The sequence below is a fragment of the Malassezia pachydermatis genome, assembly GCF_001278385.1.
Source record: "Malassezia pachydermatis strain CBS 1879 chromosome Unknown scaffold3, whole genome shotgun sequence".
Lineage (NCBI taxonomy): Eukaryota > Fungi > Basidiomycota > Malasseziomycetes > Malasseziales > Malasseziaceae > Malassezia > Malassezia pachydermatis.
In genome coordinates, this window is record NW_017253140.1 from 734,849 (window position 1) to 751,714 (window position 16,866).

The following is a 16,866-nucleotide window of genomic DNA, read 5'->3' on the forward strand; positions in this document are numbered from 1 at the left end:
AAGCTCGCCAAACAGCCCTAGATTTCAAGAAACCGCGAAATTCAGCCCGCTCTGTTTCTTGCTTTCTTACACCAGCCACCTGCCTCACGATGGTTAAGCTGAGCACACCCCTTGCCCTCCTCGCCGTTGCTGTTGCCGGTGCCATGGCTCAGGCCCCTGCGCCTGCCTCGAGTGCTGCTGCTGCGCCTGCCTCGAGTGCTGCTGCGCCTGCCTCGAGTGCTGCACCTGCGCCTGACTCGAGCGCTGCCCCTGCTCCTCAGCCCAGCTCAGCTCCTGCCGCTGGTCAGCAGGGTGGTGACAACAAGAACGGTGGTGCCCAGACTATTGGTGACACGTCGACTGCTGTTTGCTCGGCTCTGTTTGGTGACCCCAAGGTTCACCCGTACGACTGCAAGGCTCCAAAGACTGTGGTGCCGCCGTACAACCTTTCGTCGCTTGTGAGCTACTTCGTGGGTGGCTACGAGCACAAGCGTGGCGATGCCGCCATGGTGTCGGAGGTCGCTGATGACTTGGCTGACTCGGTCCTGCACTACTACCCGACTGTGACCCAGTCGAAGGAATACATCGTGTACGCCATGTACCAGGGTATCCTTTCGAGCATCCACGAAGATGACCCGAAGTTCGCTCCCGTTGACAAGATCAAGCCGCCGCCGGGTGTGCCTGCCGGCGCTGCTGAGCGCTACGCTCTTCCTGGTGCCATGGCCGTGGCCGCTGCCGTGGTTGGTGGTGCCGTTCTTCTTTAAACGCTTACCCCGTTTTCATGCATCGTTCCTTTCGTTGTTGCACGAATATGATGTGAGTCACTGGCCATTTTTGTTCGGCAATGGGACTTGGAGGACTGCCGTCCGACTAATTCATTGTGCTTCGTGCCCCTGTTGGCTCCATGTAGTTTTTGCAATGGACCTTTGTTGAGGCAATCTTCTTGGTAGCTTGTGTGTTTTGTAGATCGATGCAACTGACGTGCTGGACGTGGGCGTGGCCTCTTGTGGTTTGTCTGTCGCATGGGGCTGGTGGGACCGACGCTTGATAGCCTCCACACTAACGTGCCTACGTCGTTCGTTCGCGTGTCGTTGTTTCGCTACGTGGTACGCCGATGTCCATGACCACCGGGACGGCCTCCATGGCCGGGCCGTCGTCGTCCAGCACGATGCCGGCATGGCGTACGTTCCAGTTCATGGAGAAACGCGATTTGGCGGACGATGTATCGCCGCAGGTGATGAAGGATGCGCATACGGCTGTGTATGCGCCGCCGAAGTGTGGCGCATGGGCCTCGCCTCATGGAGCGTTGCTTCTTGGCCTGCGAGATGGACAGATCCGCATGGTGGATGCCAAGACGTATATTGAGCTAGCTACCTGGCCGGCCTTTTCGTCGGACATATGGCAGCTGCATGTAGCGCCTGAGGCTCATGCGATTCTCGCGGTCGGTCAAGATCTTGCGTATGCGACGCCCATTGTACGTATATGGCGCCTCACGTCGCCTATGCCATCGTCATGGACGCCTGTGCTCCATATCCAAATGCGCCTCGTGTCTGCCCACACACGACAGGGCGACGGTCGGCCTCGTATGTCGGCCGCCACCTCGTCTTCGCGGGACGAGGCTCCTGTGCCAGCGACAGCTTGTGCGGTATCTTCCTCGCTCACGTGCGTCGCTGTCGGCTTGCACGATGGCAGTCTTCATGTGGCTCGTGATCTTTCCACGCATCTGACATCCGCCGAGGTAGTATCGCTACGTCCCAAGCTTGTACGAGACTCGACGTTGCTCGACGAAGGCAGGGATGCGTGGGATAGCGTGACGGGGATGACCTTCTGTCCCTCGGAGTCGGCCAACGATACGATGGAGCTGCTATTTTCTACGGTCTCCAAGACGATGCGGTACACGCTTAGCGGCGCGGGCGCCGGCACAGCGCCCAGTGTGGTCGATACGGTAGGCTGTGCGCCGTCCTGCGCTGCGAGTCTCTATACGCTTCGTGACGACGTCGATCACGACGATCCGATGGCCACGCACGTTCCTCAGCTCTGCCCGCGCCTGATCCTTGCGCGCGAAGAGGCACTGTACGTGATGGGCCCACGCGGCCGTGATATGTCGATTGCATTGGAAGGTGCCAAGGCACACGTTCACGTGTTACTGGGCCAGGTGGTCGTGGTGTTGGCCGGTGCGGAGCGGCAGCGTATCACCGTATTTGACGTGGATGCCAAGTGCATTACGTACACGAAAGAGCACACGGGTGTCTCGCTGGTATGGACGAGTGCTGGCGATCCCCATGCGGCCGAGCCAGAGCGATGTGTGGGGCTCGTTACGCAGGCCGGGACGTGGGAGTTGGTCGACAAGCCTCTGATGGTGAAATGGGATCACTTGTTCCGTGCACACTTGTTCCTGCAAGCGCTTCCGTTCCTGTATGCACACGCCGCGCGTCTGCCGTATGCGCGTCTGCCTACGCTCTCGCCGAGCGCGGTTATTCTTCCGCCGCGGCCCCAAGAACGTCGGCGTGTGTCGACTACGTCGATGCTGGTGGCCGACGTGTACCGCCGGTACGGCGAGCACTTGTATGCACGTGGCGACTTTGAAGGTGCGATGCAGCAGTTTATCAAGACGCTCGGTGTCGTCTCGCCAAGCTATATTATCCGCCAGTTCTTGGACGCACAGCGTTTGCAGTACCTGACAGCGTACTTGGAAGCCCTGCACAAGCGCCATCTTGCGAATGCGGATCATACCACGCTGCTACTGCATTGCTATACCAAGCTTCGTCATACCGAGGCGCTGGATCGGTTCATTCGTGCGTCGGATGTGTCGTTTGATGTCCATGTGGCCATGGACGTATGCCGTCGGGCTGGGTGCGTCGCGCAGGCGGCCTACTTGGCCGCGGAGCACCAGGAACACGACACGTATCTCAGCATTCAAGTCCGGGAGGCACACGATGCCACGGCCGCGTTGGCGTATGTCCGTGCCTTGTCGCCTGCCGATGCACTGGCGTATGTGCGTCCGTACGTCCACGCGCTGCTGGAAGCGGCGCCACGCGAGATGTGTGATGTGCTTGTGCATCTGTATACCCATGCGAAAGAACAGGACGAGGCGGCGCTCTCCCAGCTCCTCGTCCACTTTGTGGGGCACGAGCGTGAGTTGGAGCACTTCTTTGAGCAGGTCATCGCTGCCCGTGCCGCCCCCTCCGGGGCATCGTCGGTGCCGGCCGCGGATGCCGTGCTGCTGTACGATACGCTACTGGAGCTCTATCTTACCCATGCGCCCACCAAAGCGCTTGCCATCCTGCAAAGCGACGCGCCGTACACGGCCGCTCATGCCCTGGTCTTGTGTACGAATGCGAACTACACGGACGGTTTGCTGTGTGTGTACGAACGCATGGATATGATGGAGGCGATTGTGATGCACTGGATAGACCAGGCGCGAGCGACGCCGAACGACGCCGCGGCGAGTCAGCAGGTCATCGAGGCGCTCCATACGTACGGCGAGCGCGCTCCGTCGCTGTACACCAGTGTCCTGCAGTTCCTTACATCTGACAAGATCTGGTACGAGCGTCACCAAAGCGATCTCCAGGGGATCTTGTCACATACCACGGCGCAGAACCTTCTCTCGCCGATCCAGCTTGTGCACATTCTCGGCCGCAACGACGTGGCCCAGATGGGCCTCCTTACGCCGCTGCTCCTTGCGCATGTGCAGCAGGAGCGGGCTGAGTATGACAGCGCGACGAAGCTCATTGCGTCGTACCGCGAGGAAGCCGCAGCGAAGACAAAAGAACTGGCTGCGCTACGCAGCACGACGGAGCCACGCGTCTTCCAGCAGCGCGAGTGTGGCGTCTGCACGCAGCCGCTGGATCTGCCGAGCGTGCATTTCATGTGCCGTCACAGTTTCCACTACCGATGCCTGCCCTCGGGCGAAGAGGCGCGGGTGTGCCCGCTCTGTGCGCGCGACTATGCCACCGTACAGACCTTGCAAGACGCCGCGTCGCACATGTCGTACGATGTCGTCCAGTCGGAAGTGGACGCGGCCGACGACGGCTTCGATGTGATTGCCGATCTCTTTTCCAAAGGCGTCGTCGTCTGAGGTACGGCATGGATGTCGTTGTCGTACATAGCTATCAACGAATTATCTATACGTATGTCTGTCTCATTACAGCTTGGCCGCCTTGACCGAGTTCAGGTCGTACGGCGTGCGTGCGTACAGCTCATCAAGGTCGGCCTTGAGGACCTTCGCAGCCTCCTGGCGCTTGACCTTGAGCGTGGGCGTCATCAGGCCATTCTCCGGCGAGAAGGGGTCGAGACGCAGCTTCAGCGCACGCATCTGCTCCAGCGAGCCCAGGCCCTGCTGCTTGCCGAGCTTGATAAACTCACGCAGCACCGCCTCGACCACCTTCGGATCGTTGACAGCCGTTTCCATCGCCGCTTGGTCCTCCGAGCGCACCGTCTTGCCCAGCACCGTGCTCGCGAACGACGCAAACGTGTCAGGCTCCGGCACAGCCATGGCGACCAGGTGCGGCTGGTACGAGTCTCCGTAGAGCCACACCTGCTGGACCAGCGGCAGCGACGCAAAGATGCTCTCCACCTTCTCAATCGCGATATATTCACCCTGCGCCAGCTTGACCAAGTTCTTCACACGGTCAATGATCTGCACACGGCCCCACTGGTCCACCTGGCCGACGTCACCGGTGAGCAGCCAGTCACCCTTGCCGTCGTCGCCCGGCAGCAGCGTCTCCTTGGTCTTCTTCTCATCGCCCTCGTAGCCGCTAAACACACTCAGACTGCGCAGCACAATCTCACCACGCGGGAACGGCTTGTCGTCTGACGTGTAACCCAGCTCAGGGCAGTCACGCAGACGCAGTTCCACACCAGGGTTCACCGGGCCGACACAGCCCACGTTGCGGTCGTTCGGCGCCATGAATGTCGCATAGGCACAGTTCTCCGTCTGGCCGTACGCCTCACGCACATCGACACACAGCGCAATACGCAGCAGCTTCAGCACGTCCTTACGGCACGGCGCACTGCCTGTCAGCACAAACTGCACACGGCCACCGAGCATCGCACGGACCTTGCGGAAGACCAGGCGGTCCCAGAACGCATGCGTAATCGCGCCCGTGGCCTCGTAGTTCGCCAGCTTGGTCGTCACAGCCTTGGTCAGCAGCTTGCCTTTCAGGCCAGGACTGTCCATCTGCGCCTGAATCTGACCCGCAATACGGTTCAGCACACGCGGGACACTTGGAAGCATCGTCGGCTTCAGGATCTGCAGATCCTCAGGCAGACGCTCAATGCTGCCAGAGAAGTAGCCAATCGAGCCACCCATGTACATGATGAACATCTCCCAGCCACGCTCCAGAATGTGCGCCAACGGCAGGTACGAGATGGTGACCATCTCCATATCACCCACGATCCAGCGCAGACCCTCCAGCGCAGCAGACGTGTTACTGTTGGTAATGCGCACAGCCTTCGGAAGACCCGTCGTACCACTCGTGTAGCACAGCGAGAAGAGCGCGTCCGGCGAGTTGTTCACGACGTGCGGACGCAGGTCCTTCATACCCAGCGCAATCACGTCAGCGTACTCCATGATCTGGATGTTGAACTGCGACGCCCACTCACGCACGAGCTGGTCCTTCTTCATCTCACCCAGCATGAGCTTCGACGGACCAGGGCGGTCCAGCAGAATGATCATGCGCAGCGCCGGCAGCTTCTCCGCATTGCGCATCACAATCGGGACGTACTGCGACGGGCACACGAGCACACGCGTCTGACTGTGCTGCAAAATGTAGCACGAGCCAGTCGCGTCAAAGTTGTCGTACATCGACACCGAGACACGCGAGTAGGCCACCTGCGCCAGCGACACAATCGAGGCCTCAGGGCGGTTCGCACCCCAGTACGCCATCGTCCACTCGGTCATACCAGCGTCGCTCACCTTCGACGAGTCGCGCGAAGACAGCCGACCATCCTCACAGAACTTCGTCATGGCAGAACCCAGCGCCGTAGCCTCTGTCTGCACGTCCGCGTACGTGCGCCAGACAAAGTGGTTCGCCAGGTCGCCCTTCTTTTCGTCCCACGGACGGTGACCCAGGCACTTGGCACCAGGGTTGCGCGTCGTGCTCTTCATGAAGGCATCATAGGCACTCATCGACGGCGGGTCATTGGGGAATGCCGCGTTGCGGTAAATCGGCGAGAAGCCCGGCTTCTTCGTGTTCGGCACCTCGATCATCTGCTTGTCGAGGTGAGCTGCCCAGCGGGCAGCCAGTTCCTCATTCGTATACGTAGTCATGACAGCAGATGGTATAGCAAGGCTACACAGCACGCGGTCCGGTGTCGTACTGGGGCCCTCTTTCAGCTTCCTGCTGCATGCATGCACCGACCACCGGTGACGCAGCCGTTTCGCCGTCTTATTCGCTGTGCCATAAGGATTGCCGGCTTCCCTTGCGGGGTATATGACCCGGGCCGGACGCCACGTGGACGGGACCTACATCGGGTGCATGCGGATCTCAGCCTGTGCGTTCTCGGTGCGCGAGAGCGCAAGCACGACGATAGCGTTCAGGTACCGAGCCAGAAGACCGATCGGCTAGCTAGCCACAGTGTATCTATAGCGAAGATCAACGCACCGCCATGGAAGCAAATTCATGACACCCATGGCGATTTCTCCGTGACAACAGGTTGGTTGCTGCACTACGGACCAATCCAAGAACGTGGCAACGCGCCTACGTACAAGGCATCGTTTAATGGTGCGAGGCCTCCTTCGCAATTTGCGTCGCTGCAGAAAAAAATGCCATAGCCAGGAGAAAGAAACAGGTAGTATGCATCGCCATCATCATCATCATCATCATCCAAACCGTCAACGTTTACCGATGGATAGATACATGCGTCCCATGGATTCACCAGCGCCACGCACTCATGTCAGTCCTGCTCTATGCATCGAGGTCATTAGTACATACCGTACGGGTTCTTCGGGTCCTTGGCGTACTCAGCCGAGCGGACACCAGAGTACTGGAGCTTGCTCACAACGTAGTAGACAATACCGGCCGAGGCCATGAAGGGCCAGAGAGGCTTCAGGATCGGGGTAGGGTACGCGCGGAAGCCAAAGAAAGCCATCCTGTAGGAGACGCGATGGTGAAGAGACAACGCCAGCGATGGCGTCCGCCACGAAGGCGCCTTTCCAGTCACGTGGATAGTGGAGGGGTGCCAGGGTATCTTTTTTTCCTATACAGGCGTAGACGTGCGCACGCCTAGCGCTACAGAGGGACCCCACCCAGGCGCTGGCCTGAGCGGAAGGAATTCATCGTACTTAGTGCATGATGGCATACACAGACGAAGCCAGGCCGATCATACCTGTTGTCAGGATCAGCAGGCTTGGGTTCAACCAAACCGTCTTCTGCGTCGCGATGTTTGTACGGATCTCGGTATAGATCACAGGGAAAATCACGAAGCAGGCATAGAGCAACACAATAAGCGCACGTATACACAGCGCAGGCCACATATACAACGGAGGACGCTGTACCTTCTTGGACGACGTGGCCGAAATGAACAAGTCGCCACGGAACATGAGCTGAACACTGTACACAGCCACGGAAAAGAAGTGGTACACAAGAAGCATGGGATCGGGGGCTAGGCCAGCTAGCAAGCTGATCGGTCCTCGAACACAATCGCCTCCGCATTCAAAGTAGCGGAAGCACCCTGCCCGAAGGATTGTCAAATTGTCATCCGGGACGCCAAAGAGACTGTACAACGACATTGCCAAAATGTTAATGACGCTCGCTAGTTTTTTCCGCTTCCAGTGCCATTCGCGCAGCAATGGCTGGATAACCGACCATTGTGTCAGGTCTCGTGCCGCAGGGGGAACGACCATAGAATCATCGTAGCCATCCAAGGGCGACCATTGACCACCACCGAGAATGTGGGTGAGGTAGACACTGTCCCAGAATGCCACCGTCATACCACCGCCGGTGAGGGGGTGCCGCATATTCATAGCATCGCCCACGACGACCATACCGTATTGGTGCTTGAGCATGCCTTGCATGCTAGGCGGCAAAAAGCTATTTGACATCGTGCGTAGACGTGATCCCTTATCCAGTTCCTGCGCAAGTGCTTCGCCAATGACCTTGGGCAGACATGGCGCAACGATGTCACGCAGATAGCGCGCCAAGTCGCCGTTGCCCACGGATGGGAGCGTCGGGCCTGGTACATCGACCAAGAGACGCGTCGCATCCGATCCAATTTGGTACACCAGAGCTGGGCCTACCGCCTTGCCAGGCACAGCTTCTTTCGCAGCTTGCTGATTGAGGATGACATGGCCGTGGTAGCGCGAAATCACGGCATCTGGTGGCAATTCCAGGCCGACAAAGTGCGAACGCACTTTGGGTTTGTACGCTCCACCATACTCCTTGCGGAACTTGGAAAAGATACCGTCAGCCACGATCGTGACAGGCGCTTTGAATGTACCTGCCGAGGACTCAACGCCCACCACACGCTGGTCCTTGGGATCATGCAACAAATTGGTGACAGTCGCCTGTTTCACAGTCACATTTTCCTGCTCGTTCATCTTGCGGCGCAGATTCATGATGAACCGGCCATGATGGAAGGAGCGCCCAGCGTAATGGTAATTCTTGCCAAGGGGCTCACTTCGTCCGTAGCTCGATGGAAGCTCTGCCACGGCAGGGTAAGCGATCTTCACAGACTCTTCTGGGCTTAGGAAGATGTGATAGCCTTCCGCAGGAATGGCATCAATGCCTTCGAGGGTATCAGCTAGCCCAAGCAGCTGCAAGGCCCGTACACCACCTGGCTGCAGCAGCTCGCCCACGATGCGATCTGGTTCATTGAGATCACGTTCAAGGACCAGGACGCGACGTCCAGAACGGCCAAGGGCCGTGGAGACAGAAGAGCCAACGATACCAGCGCCGATCACAATGATATCGTAAGGCCTGTCGTTCAGTGTCATGGTAGGAAAGTGTATCGAATGCCCCACGTCTGCTGGGTAGGGAGGATGAGAAATGCGGTGTGTCTAAATCGCGTGGTCCCTGCCATACGAAGGCGATGCACGTGATACTCAGGGGGCCATAAAAAAAGTGGCGACGTGCAGCGTACCGCAGCGTGAGCGAGCGCCTTGTTGTTCAGCCAGCCATGCGACAGAAACGAGCCAAGTCGTATCGTCGGCTGGTGCATCAGTATGTGCTGCACTACCGATTTCGCGAGCCGTTTCAGGTGCTCATTGACAATACGTTTGCCCAGGCGCTGGTGCGATACCAAGTGCAAGATCCGCTAAAACAATTGGTCAATGTATTGCAAGCCAAAGTCAAGCCTATGATCACGCAGTGTTGCATGGTCGCGCTGTATGAGGCGGAAAAAGCGTCAGAGGGCAACGATCTCCGGCAGGCCAAGGATGCCATTGCTTTGGCGAAAACTTGGGAGCGACGCAAATGCAACCACAAGGAAGCCATCGCCCCGGGGGAGTGCCTTGCGTCTGTGATTGGGCCGACAAACCAGCATCGATACATTCTCGCTGCGGATGATGCGTACATACGTCGTGCTCGGCGTCGCACTGTGCCTGGCTTGCCACTCTTGCATTACTCGCAAAGCGTGCTTGTACTTGAGCCGATGAGTGATGTCACAGAGCGCCACATTGCCGAGATGGAGGCCCACAAATCGACGGTGAGTGTGACGGAGCAAAAGATCTTGGCGCACGCTGCCGAGCCTACGCCTGCCCCTGCCCCGCTGCCTCCCAAGCGGAAGCGTGCGAAAGAGCCGAACCCACTGAGTGTGAAGAAGAAAAAGAAGGGGGAGGCAGCGCCTCCTACGACCTCTGCGACCTCGCCGCACGAGGCACCGGAGGGCTCGGATACCAAGCGACGACGTCATAAGAAGCGTGGGCGTGGCTCGTCCTCTGTGTCTATCACTTCTACTGTACAATAGTTTTTTCGACCCAAGCCATGCAATAGTGGGCCAGAAGCATTTCCATCTCTTCGACTTCGTCCAGCCGTTCCAACTGTGACACTCGCTCCCGTTCGGCCCGAGGAAGTTGAAGCCAGGCTTCGCGTAATGAGTAGGCCTCTTGGGCTAGATGCATATGGGGCTCGGACGCCGTGGCTAGCGAGGCATGGGCCAGGGCTACAAAGCGACGTGTGTACGCCTCGGGCGAAATGCACTGTCGCGCGCCAGGCAGGGTCAGGCGCCGCACCGCCAAGTTTTGCAGCATGACATGTCCAAAGCGTGTAGGCTCTTGCGTGTCCGGTGCATCGCCGCCTAAACAGATATCGTAGCTTAAAATAGCGACATGGGACAGCTGCTCCAGCCACCCCTGCAACAGGGTATTTGCCTGCTCCGCATCCAGGTAGGCCAGGACGCATTCACACACGATCAACGTAGGATACGATGGATCTAGACGCGAACGTAGGCGATCCCATGTCTCAGATGTACGCAGCGTGCTCAGATCTGCACCGACCAGCCAGTACTTGTCCGCCTCCAGTCCATCGTCTGTCCGTGTCCATGATCCCAGAGGCATCTGCATGGCTTCATGTTGTTCAATACACGCAGCTTTCTGACGTGTCGTCTCCGGGAAATCCAATTCAACATACAGAGCCACGTTGGATGTAGCCATCGACTTTGCGTCAGCAAAACACATGCTCACATACCATCCGCCAGAACCGTGTATCACTTCCCGCGCCGATATTGATCACTTGGACAGGTGTCGTAGACGATGCCGTCTCCTGCCGCAGCGAGCCCGTCGCCAGGAAGTGCTCCATATGACGATCCATTTCTCGTGCTCGTAAATAGGTCCCGATACTAATCAGCGGCGGGCGATGCGCTTCGCGACTCTGTGGCGATGCCTGCATCTCCGCATACGAATCGGGAGGGAGATACCCGGCTCGACAGGCAGCCAAGCGCGATGTAAGTGCGTCTGTATCCGTCTCCCGCACAGCCTCGATGCCAGCCTTGGGAGCAGCTCCACGTCGATAGGGCTGGCCTAACGACAACGTCGTCATGGTCGTGTCGCGCTGTCCCTGTCGGTGTCAGGTGGAGGGATGCCGACCTCTTCCCTCACCCTCCGTCCCCCTCCACACCCGTCATGACCACGTCCGCTGCGAAGAACGAGTGGGTCGAGCGGACGAAGGGGTTTGTCGGCGGCACAGTGTCGGGCCTGACCAAGCTGGCCATCGGTCATCCCTTCGATACGGTCAAAGTTCGTTTGCAATGCTCGCCACCTGGGACGTATGCCGGCCCTTTGGAATGCGTTCGATCGATTGTTCGTACTGAATCCGTGTGGGGTGTGTACAAAGGGTGTGTCCCTCCTGCGATCGGGTGGATGTTTACCGATTCAGTACTGCTAGGCTCCTTGCACCTGTACCGCCGCCTTCTACAGCAATCCACTCGACACCATGACAAGCTGCCGATGGGGTACCAAGGCCTGGCTGGTATGGGCGCCGGGTGGACGAATTCCATTGTCACGGCGCCTGTGGAGCTGCTCAAGACCAAACTCCAGATGCAGAAGCAGCGCCTTTCTCTTCACCGATCGGCGCAAGCGGCGAGTCAGGCAGAGTTTCATGGGACGTGGGATTGCTTACGACAGGTCGTGCGGTATACGGGCGTCTCGGGTCTTTGGCGAGCGTTGCCCGCCACACTGTGGTTCCGTACGAGTTTTGGCGCTATGTTTGCTTCCTATGACTGGTTCCAAGCGCATCTGGGCGCCTGGGCGGAGCGGCATCGAGCCGGCGCAGCACCTTGGTATGCATGGCTTCTGACGCCGGCCAGCGTGACGTTCTTTTCCGGTGGCTTGGCCGCCGAAGTGTTTTGGTTCACGGCGTACCCGGCCGACGTCGTGAAGAACCGCATGATGGCTGAATCCCTGCGATCTCCGCGCTTTGCTGGCGGCGTACGTGGCATGTGCCAAGTAGCGCAGGATCTATGGACACCGGCTTCCCAGCCCGCCTACGAACGTGGCGTAGCTGGCCTACCATGGCGCCTCCGTCGCATCTACACAGGGTACCTGACCTGTGCGCTACGTGCCTTCCCGACGAATGCAGGCGCTCTTCTTGCCTTCGAGACGGCTATGTACTTTATGAATGCGCATGCATCGTAGACTCTACGAGTTCTGTTCATAGAGCGCTGTGTAATACCCTGCATAATACCATGCCATCGCCAGTGTCTGTGTACGCTCATCTGATGTCGTCCCGCCGATGGTATTGGGCGTCGATGCAACGATCTCTTGGGCTCTGGTCCAGCCAGGGGTGGTGGTCGACGCTGTAGGCAGAGGCGGGGGCGGTGGAGGCAGAGTGGAGATGGTCGAGCCAAAGCCCTGCGAGGGAAGACTGTGCCAGACGGATGGCGTCTGCTTGGCCGCTTGGTTGTGTGCTTCTGTGCGATGTGCATGGAAAGTACGATACTCTTCCTCAGCTGCGTCCCATGCCTCGATCAGAAATGTATCGTCCCACATCTCCTCAGCTGTCAACGACGTGGCCTCTTCGTCGTCTAGGGATGCTGTATCGTCCAGAAAGGGCGACGACGTAGAGTGTGTAGGTGAAGCAATCATAGCCTCATCATCCTGGTACGCGTACCATACCTCGTCCGGACTCGGTGCACGCTTATGCCCTGTCTCTTTGTCCTCCCACGGCGCAGGCGGGGCGGGCGTGGCCACAGGCACGCGCTCGGGGGCGTCCCAATGATCGCCGACATACGGCGCAGCCTTGGCCCGCTTGCGCCGTTGGGGCTGCGCGACCTGGGCTACCGCCTCTTGCGCATGCGGCAAGTCGTCGTAGGCCACAACAGCACGACGCATCTCCCAAATGGGCGTCGCTGGGCGACGTACGGCGAAGCGAGTGGAGGTTCTTTCACGCGACCGCGGATCGATTGTACTACGATCAGGCTTGGCTTCCTACGTACGCAACACTAAAAGTGACGACGCACACGCTCGACAAGCAGCTGGGCCTGCTCCAGGAGCTGCTCGAGGTCTGTACCAGCACGTGTGTACCGGCGTGTATGAAGTTTGAGGATCGTATCGTTGAGCATTTGCTCGACGAGGTGAGCCGGGAACGTCCCGGTCGGTTCCTGATCCCACTTGCGTAGCCATGCCTGGACCAATGCCACAATGTCAGGGAGGAGGAACCCGACACCTCCATGGGTATTCCACGGCGTCGGGGCCGTGGTGAGCAGGCCCTGCAGAACCTGCAAAAGCGCCTCGGCAGGGGCCCCAGCCTCCCAGAGCACCAAGGACGCCCATCCCGCCGGCAAGAGCGGCACGTCATGCTGTGCAAACGCGTCCCAGTCCAGCAGCGAGCTCGTCGAAGGTACGTGGCCCTGAGCCGCCGTGCAGGTATCGTATGCATACCGCTCTACCAGCGCCAGCACCGTATCGAGAGGGCACGCGACGTCCGAGCCGCCCAATCGCACATACACGTCGGTGACCATGGCGGCGACCGCCTGGTGCGCCTGCGCCGGGGCACTTGCATTGTGTTCCCGCGCGATGAGTGCTTCCCACAGACGCGCCACAAGGGCCGGGTCCTGGTATTGCGCTGTATGCAGCATCAACAGCTGCTCTTCCAGCAAGCCAAACGGCTCCGCCACTTCCTTGTACAGCGTCGTAATATCCAGCAGCGTGTCGTGCAGCCGCTGCACACGCTCTTCCAGCATTGCACGTTCTGCCGGCTCGCAATCCCATGTCTCGAGCGGCGGCAAGGCACTGAGCACCTTCGCCTGGACTTGAGCCACCTCCAAGTCCTCTTCCAACTGCGTCGCGAGGCCGACCAAGTCGGGCACATGCACCGCATCGGCGGGACGCACCGACTTGGCATTGCCCACAGCCAGGGCCAGGTACTCAATTCGCTCATGCAGGCGCAGTGGGTACATCTCCGTATGTGCCAACGCATCGAGCGTCTCTGCCGCGGCCAAGCAGTCACCCTGACGGACGTACCACTGCCACAGCAAGTCACGCAAACGCCGCTCGTACGTCGCACGATCTTCCCCATCCAGCAACACCGGCGTGCCGCGTAAAAAGTCAGCCACATAGGGCGTGTGCAGTGTGAGCACCTCAGAGGTACGTCCTTGCTGCAAAAGGTACGTGTACAGCTCTTCATGGAAGAGCGCATCGTCGCTCGCTACCGCGAGGGCCATGGCCTCATCATGCGCGGCGGTGCGCTCCGCGTCGGTGGGACTTTCACGCAAGGACTGAATCGCGTCCAGAGCTAGGGCATACATACGTCGGCGCAGCGTGTACAGCGCCTGGCGATGCGAGTTGGGCTCGTCTGCTGGGCACCCATCCGCGCGGAACGCCACGGCCAGCTGCGCTGGATCCGCGGCACGGGCACACGCCAGGACCAACGTTACGACGCCACGGGCGAACCCTAGCCGCTGGTATGTCGCACATACCTCTTCGAGCGTCTCCCATCCCAGCGGCGTCGAGGACGGCAAGAGGAGTCGCAGACTCGCTTGCAGCGCCTCGTCCATCGCAGCACGTGACGATGCCGACGTGCCCCCCTCCGAACGACGACGCGCGTCGTACTCGGAGGCCTGCCGCAAGCACTCTGACGCCTTGTACTGACGCACATCATCCGCGTTGCAGAAACTGCCGCACCGCGCCTGCAAGGCCTCCGCCATTGCATCAACACTGGCTCGCGCGCCGCTTTGCGACGCGATCAGCGCTGTAACAAGTTGGTGAGCCAAGGCACGTCCGCGCTCTGTCACGACCAAATCAGAGAGTGTCAGCGTCGTGAACTGCGTACGAGCCTCGGCCGGAAGGGCCTCGGCAATCGTGCGCAGCTGATGATCCGCCAAAAATAGCACAAAGTGACCCGCCTCTATCGTGCGTTGGACGAGCATATGCAGTTTGTGGACATCGTCGCGCTCTGTCGCCTCCTCTTCAAACAGCTGCGTATGACGCTGCATAAACGCCTGGAGGGGCGCAAGGTTCGCGAGCATCGACGCAAGCTGCTGCTGTGCAAGGACGGGCGGCAAGTCTGCCTTTTTCGACTGCAGGAACGAGGCGGGGACGAGCACTTCCTGCCATACGGGCCGCACAAGGCACGCGACATAGCACGCCAGCGCTTCGTACCGCGCCGACTTGGCAGGGGCAGTGAGCCCTGGCATGCGTTGCTCTGCCGGCCAACCTCCGAGAGGTCCGAAAAAGAGTCGCAGAGCGTGCGCTACGTCGTCACTGTCGGGCGACGGTGTCGATGCAGCACAGAAGGTATTGCTGGCAGCCAGCGTCAGGGCACACAAACTGGCTTCCACAGGACCATGCCGTGAGAAAAAGTCGACCATCGCTGGCGCCGCTGCCATGGCCTGTGCACTGCTGACACTTCCGCCACTAGCCGTGCCGGCCTGGCCCAGCAAGCTGCGCATAATGTCCGCAGGACGCCGTTCCACCAGCTCAGTGAGACCATGGGAATCCAGCACCAAGAAGACACGCGCAGGCACCACGGTTTGGGCGGCACATGGCCGAAGCGGCGCACCAGCTTGGGGCGACGCAGGGGGCGCTTCAGCGAGCACAGGCGCGCTACCGCCTCGGCCCAGCGAGAGGCACGTCGCACTTTCCTGCCAGGCATGACCATTGCCGGTAGCATAGGTCAGCATGGCACTAGTCGCTGGCGACGATGGATGAACAGCGTACAAACTCGAAGATGTATCGTTCGCAGAAAACGCACACAAGAACGTGCCGCGTGCGTACAATGCGGCCGTAGCGCGACGTTGGGATGGCGTCGTAGCTGCTGCATCCGCCACGCCGGGCGCCATGCCATGGGACAGCAGACCCATCGCCGACGGCGGCGTCGTCATCCGTGGCTGACCAGGCGGGGCACGAACAGCCAGTTGGGCCCACGAGCGGCGCTGGAAATCATCAAAGTAGATACGGTAGCCACGCTCTGTCACAGCCACAAGCACCACAGGCGATCGTGGATCGAGCTCGGTCGGAGAGATCCACACAATGGGGCCGACATCCTGCTGTGAATGGAGCAGCCCTGCCTGCCGCGCCACGCCATACATGCTGCCCGTGTGCGTAGGCGCCCGCGAGGCATCACGCGATGGCAAGGCGTACACATCGATTTGATCGCCATCGCGCAGTACATAGAGCAGCTGTCGAGCACTGTCGACGGTCATATGCCGGATCTTCTTCTCGCTCTTGAAGAAGGAAGGAAGAAGGTTCGCGAGGTGTGGCTGCGTGACATTGTACAAGTAGCACCGCGCACGGAACCATGACTCAGTGGCTTGGTATACCAGCTCATGCACACAGTGGTCGCTGCCGATACCAAAGACGCGGCCATCGTCTGTGGCTTGTAGATCGCGCATCACCACACCATTGGTCGAGGCGTTCATCCCCGTCTCGTACAGCTTGATGCCAGCGCCGCCCTTGTCTGGTTTGGCCAGCACCTCCACGCCCAGCAACGTTACACGCCGTCCTTCCGTGGCACTGGGGCCCGTCGAGAGCACCAGCACATGCTGAATGGCATCAATAAAGACACCTGGACGGGCCCGCACCAAACCAACGGAGAGAACAATCTCGTCGGAGGGCAGTTCATAATACTCAAACGCACTTTGTCTACTGTTAGCCACTCTGGACATACCCATTCGCATAGTCCCACAAGTACAGTCGGTGCTCCACCGTAATGCACGCACGTCCAATCACCGGGAATAGCGCTAGCGTCGCAGTAGGCGCGCGGCTCGTGATCGTATCAAAGACCATGCTCGGGATCGGAAGACGGCGCTGGATCCGGAAGCCGGTCCACGCATCGTCTGGCTGCGTATGCTCTTCATACGGCGCATCACGCGGTGCTATGGGGTCAGTCTCTTGGCCACGTACGAAGTCGCGCCTTGATGTCGGGGAGCATCAACGCCCCGGGCTGACACCATTTCGATATCAGCTTCTGCGCTTCACCGAGACGCGGCAGCACATGCGCTGCGTCGTTCATC

The 16,866-nt window shown here is 59.6% G+C and overlaps 10 protein-coding genes across 10 annotated transcripts; 4 read left to right on the forward strand and 6 right to left on the reverse strand.

Moving 5' to 3' along the window:
* Positions 1 to 89: 89 nt before the first annotated feature.
* Positions 90 to 743, forward strand: Malapachy_1001 (hypothetical protein; the record flags this gene model as incomplete). The annotated part of the gene is made up of 1 exon (XM_018135513.1): positions 90 to 743. The coding sequence occupies one exon, from the start codon at positions 90 to 92 to the stop codon at positions 741 to 743; it is 654 nt and encodes a 217-aa protein (XP_017992319.1).
* Positions 744 to 1,093: 350 nt separating this feature from the next.
* Malapachy_0990 (vacuolar protein sorting-associated protein 11 like protein) lies at positions 1,094 to 4,057 on the forward strand (the record flags this gene model as incomplete). The annotated part of the gene is made up of 1 exon (XM_018135502.1): positions 1,094 to 4,057. One exon carries the CDS (start codon positions 1,094 to 1,096, stop codon positions 4,055 to 4,057), a length of 2,964 nt encoding a protein of 987 aa, XP_017992406.1.
* Positions 4,058 to 4,123: 66 nt separating this feature from the next.
* Malapachy_0976 (acetyl- synthetase-like protein) lies at positions 4,124 to 6,250 on the reverse strand (the record flags this gene model as incomplete). Its single annotated transcript, XM_018135488.1, has 1 exon — positions 4,124 to 6,250. One exon carries the CDS (start codon positions 6,248 to 6,250, stop codon positions 4,124 to 4,126), a length of 2,127 nt encoding a protein of 708 aa, XP_017992491.1.
* Positions 6,251 to 6,698: 448 nt separating this feature from the next.
* Malapachy_0989 (atp18-subunit i j of the mitochondrial f1f0-atp synthase) lies at positions 6,699 to 7,071 on the reverse strand (the record flags this gene model as incomplete). The annotated part of the gene is made up of 2 exons (XM_018135501.1): positions 6,699 to 6,733; positions 6,915 to 7,071. 2 exons carry the CDS (start codon positions 7,069 to 7,071, stop codon positions 6,699 to 6,701), a joined length of 192 nt encoding a protein of 63 aa, XP_017992355.1.
* Positions 7,072 to 7,264: 193 nt separating this feature from the next.
* Malapachy_0981 (squalene monooxygenase) lies at positions 7,265 to 8,914 on the reverse strand (the record flags this gene model as incomplete). The annotated part of the gene is made up of 1 exon (XM_018135493.1): positions 7,265 to 8,914. One exon carries the CDS (start codon positions 8,912 to 8,914, stop codon positions 7,265 to 7,267), a length of 1,650 nt encoding a protein of 549 aa, XP_017992361.1.
* A 182-nt stretch (positions 8,915 to 9,096) lies between these two features.
* Positions 9,097 to 9,885, forward strand: Malapachy_0998 (rrna processing protein; the record flags this gene model as incomplete). The annotated part of the gene is made up of 1 exon (XM_018135510.1): positions 9,097 to 9,885. One exon carries the CDS (start codon positions 9,097 to 9,099, stop codon positions 9,883 to 9,885), a length of 789 nt encoding a protein of 262 aa, XP_017992700.1.
* A 144-nt stretch (positions 9,886 to 10,029) lies between these two features.
* On the reverse strand, positions 10,030 to 10,955 carry Malapachy_1013 (leucine carboxyl methyltransferase; the record flags this gene model as incomplete). The annotated part of the gene is made up of 3 exons (XM_018135525.1): positions 10,030 to 10,045; positions 10,119 to 10,573; positions 10,605 to 10,955. 3 exons carry the CDS (start codon positions 10,953 to 10,955, stop codon positions 10,030 to 10,032), a joined length of 822 nt encoding a protein of 273 aa, XP_017992352.1.
* Positions 10,956 to 11,038: 83 nt separating this feature from the next.
* Positions 11,039 to 12,049, forward strand: Malapachy_0968 (mitochondrial carrier; the record flags this gene model as incomplete). Its single annotated transcript, XM_018135480.1, has 1 exon — positions 11,039 to 12,049. One exon carries the CDS (start codon positions 11,039 to 11,041, stop codon positions 12,047 to 12,049), a length of 1,011 nt encoding a protein of 336 aa, XP_017992450.1.
* A 3-nt stretch (positions 12,050 to 12,052) lies between these two features.
* Positions 12,053 to 12,745, reverse strand: Malapachy_1014 (hypothetical protein; the record flags this gene model as incomplete). Its single annotated transcript, XM_018135526.1, has 1 exon — positions 12,053 to 12,745. One exon carries the CDS (start codon positions 12,743 to 12,745, stop codon positions 12,053 to 12,055), a length of 693 nt encoding a protein of 230 aa, XP_017992348.1.
* Positions 12,746 to 12,855: 110 nt separating this feature from the next.
* Positions 12,856 to 16,865, reverse strand: Malapachy_1003 (nuclear pore protein; the record flags this gene model as incomplete). The annotated part of the gene is made up of 3 exons (XM_018135515.1): positions 12,856 to 16,498; positions 16,521 to 16,728; positions 16,757 to 16,865. 3 exons carry the CDS (start codon positions 16,863 to 16,865, stop codon positions 12,856 to 12,858), a joined length of 3,960 nt encoding a protein of 1,319 aa, XP_017992317.1.
* Between the last annotated feature and the right edge of the window lies 1 nt (position 16,866).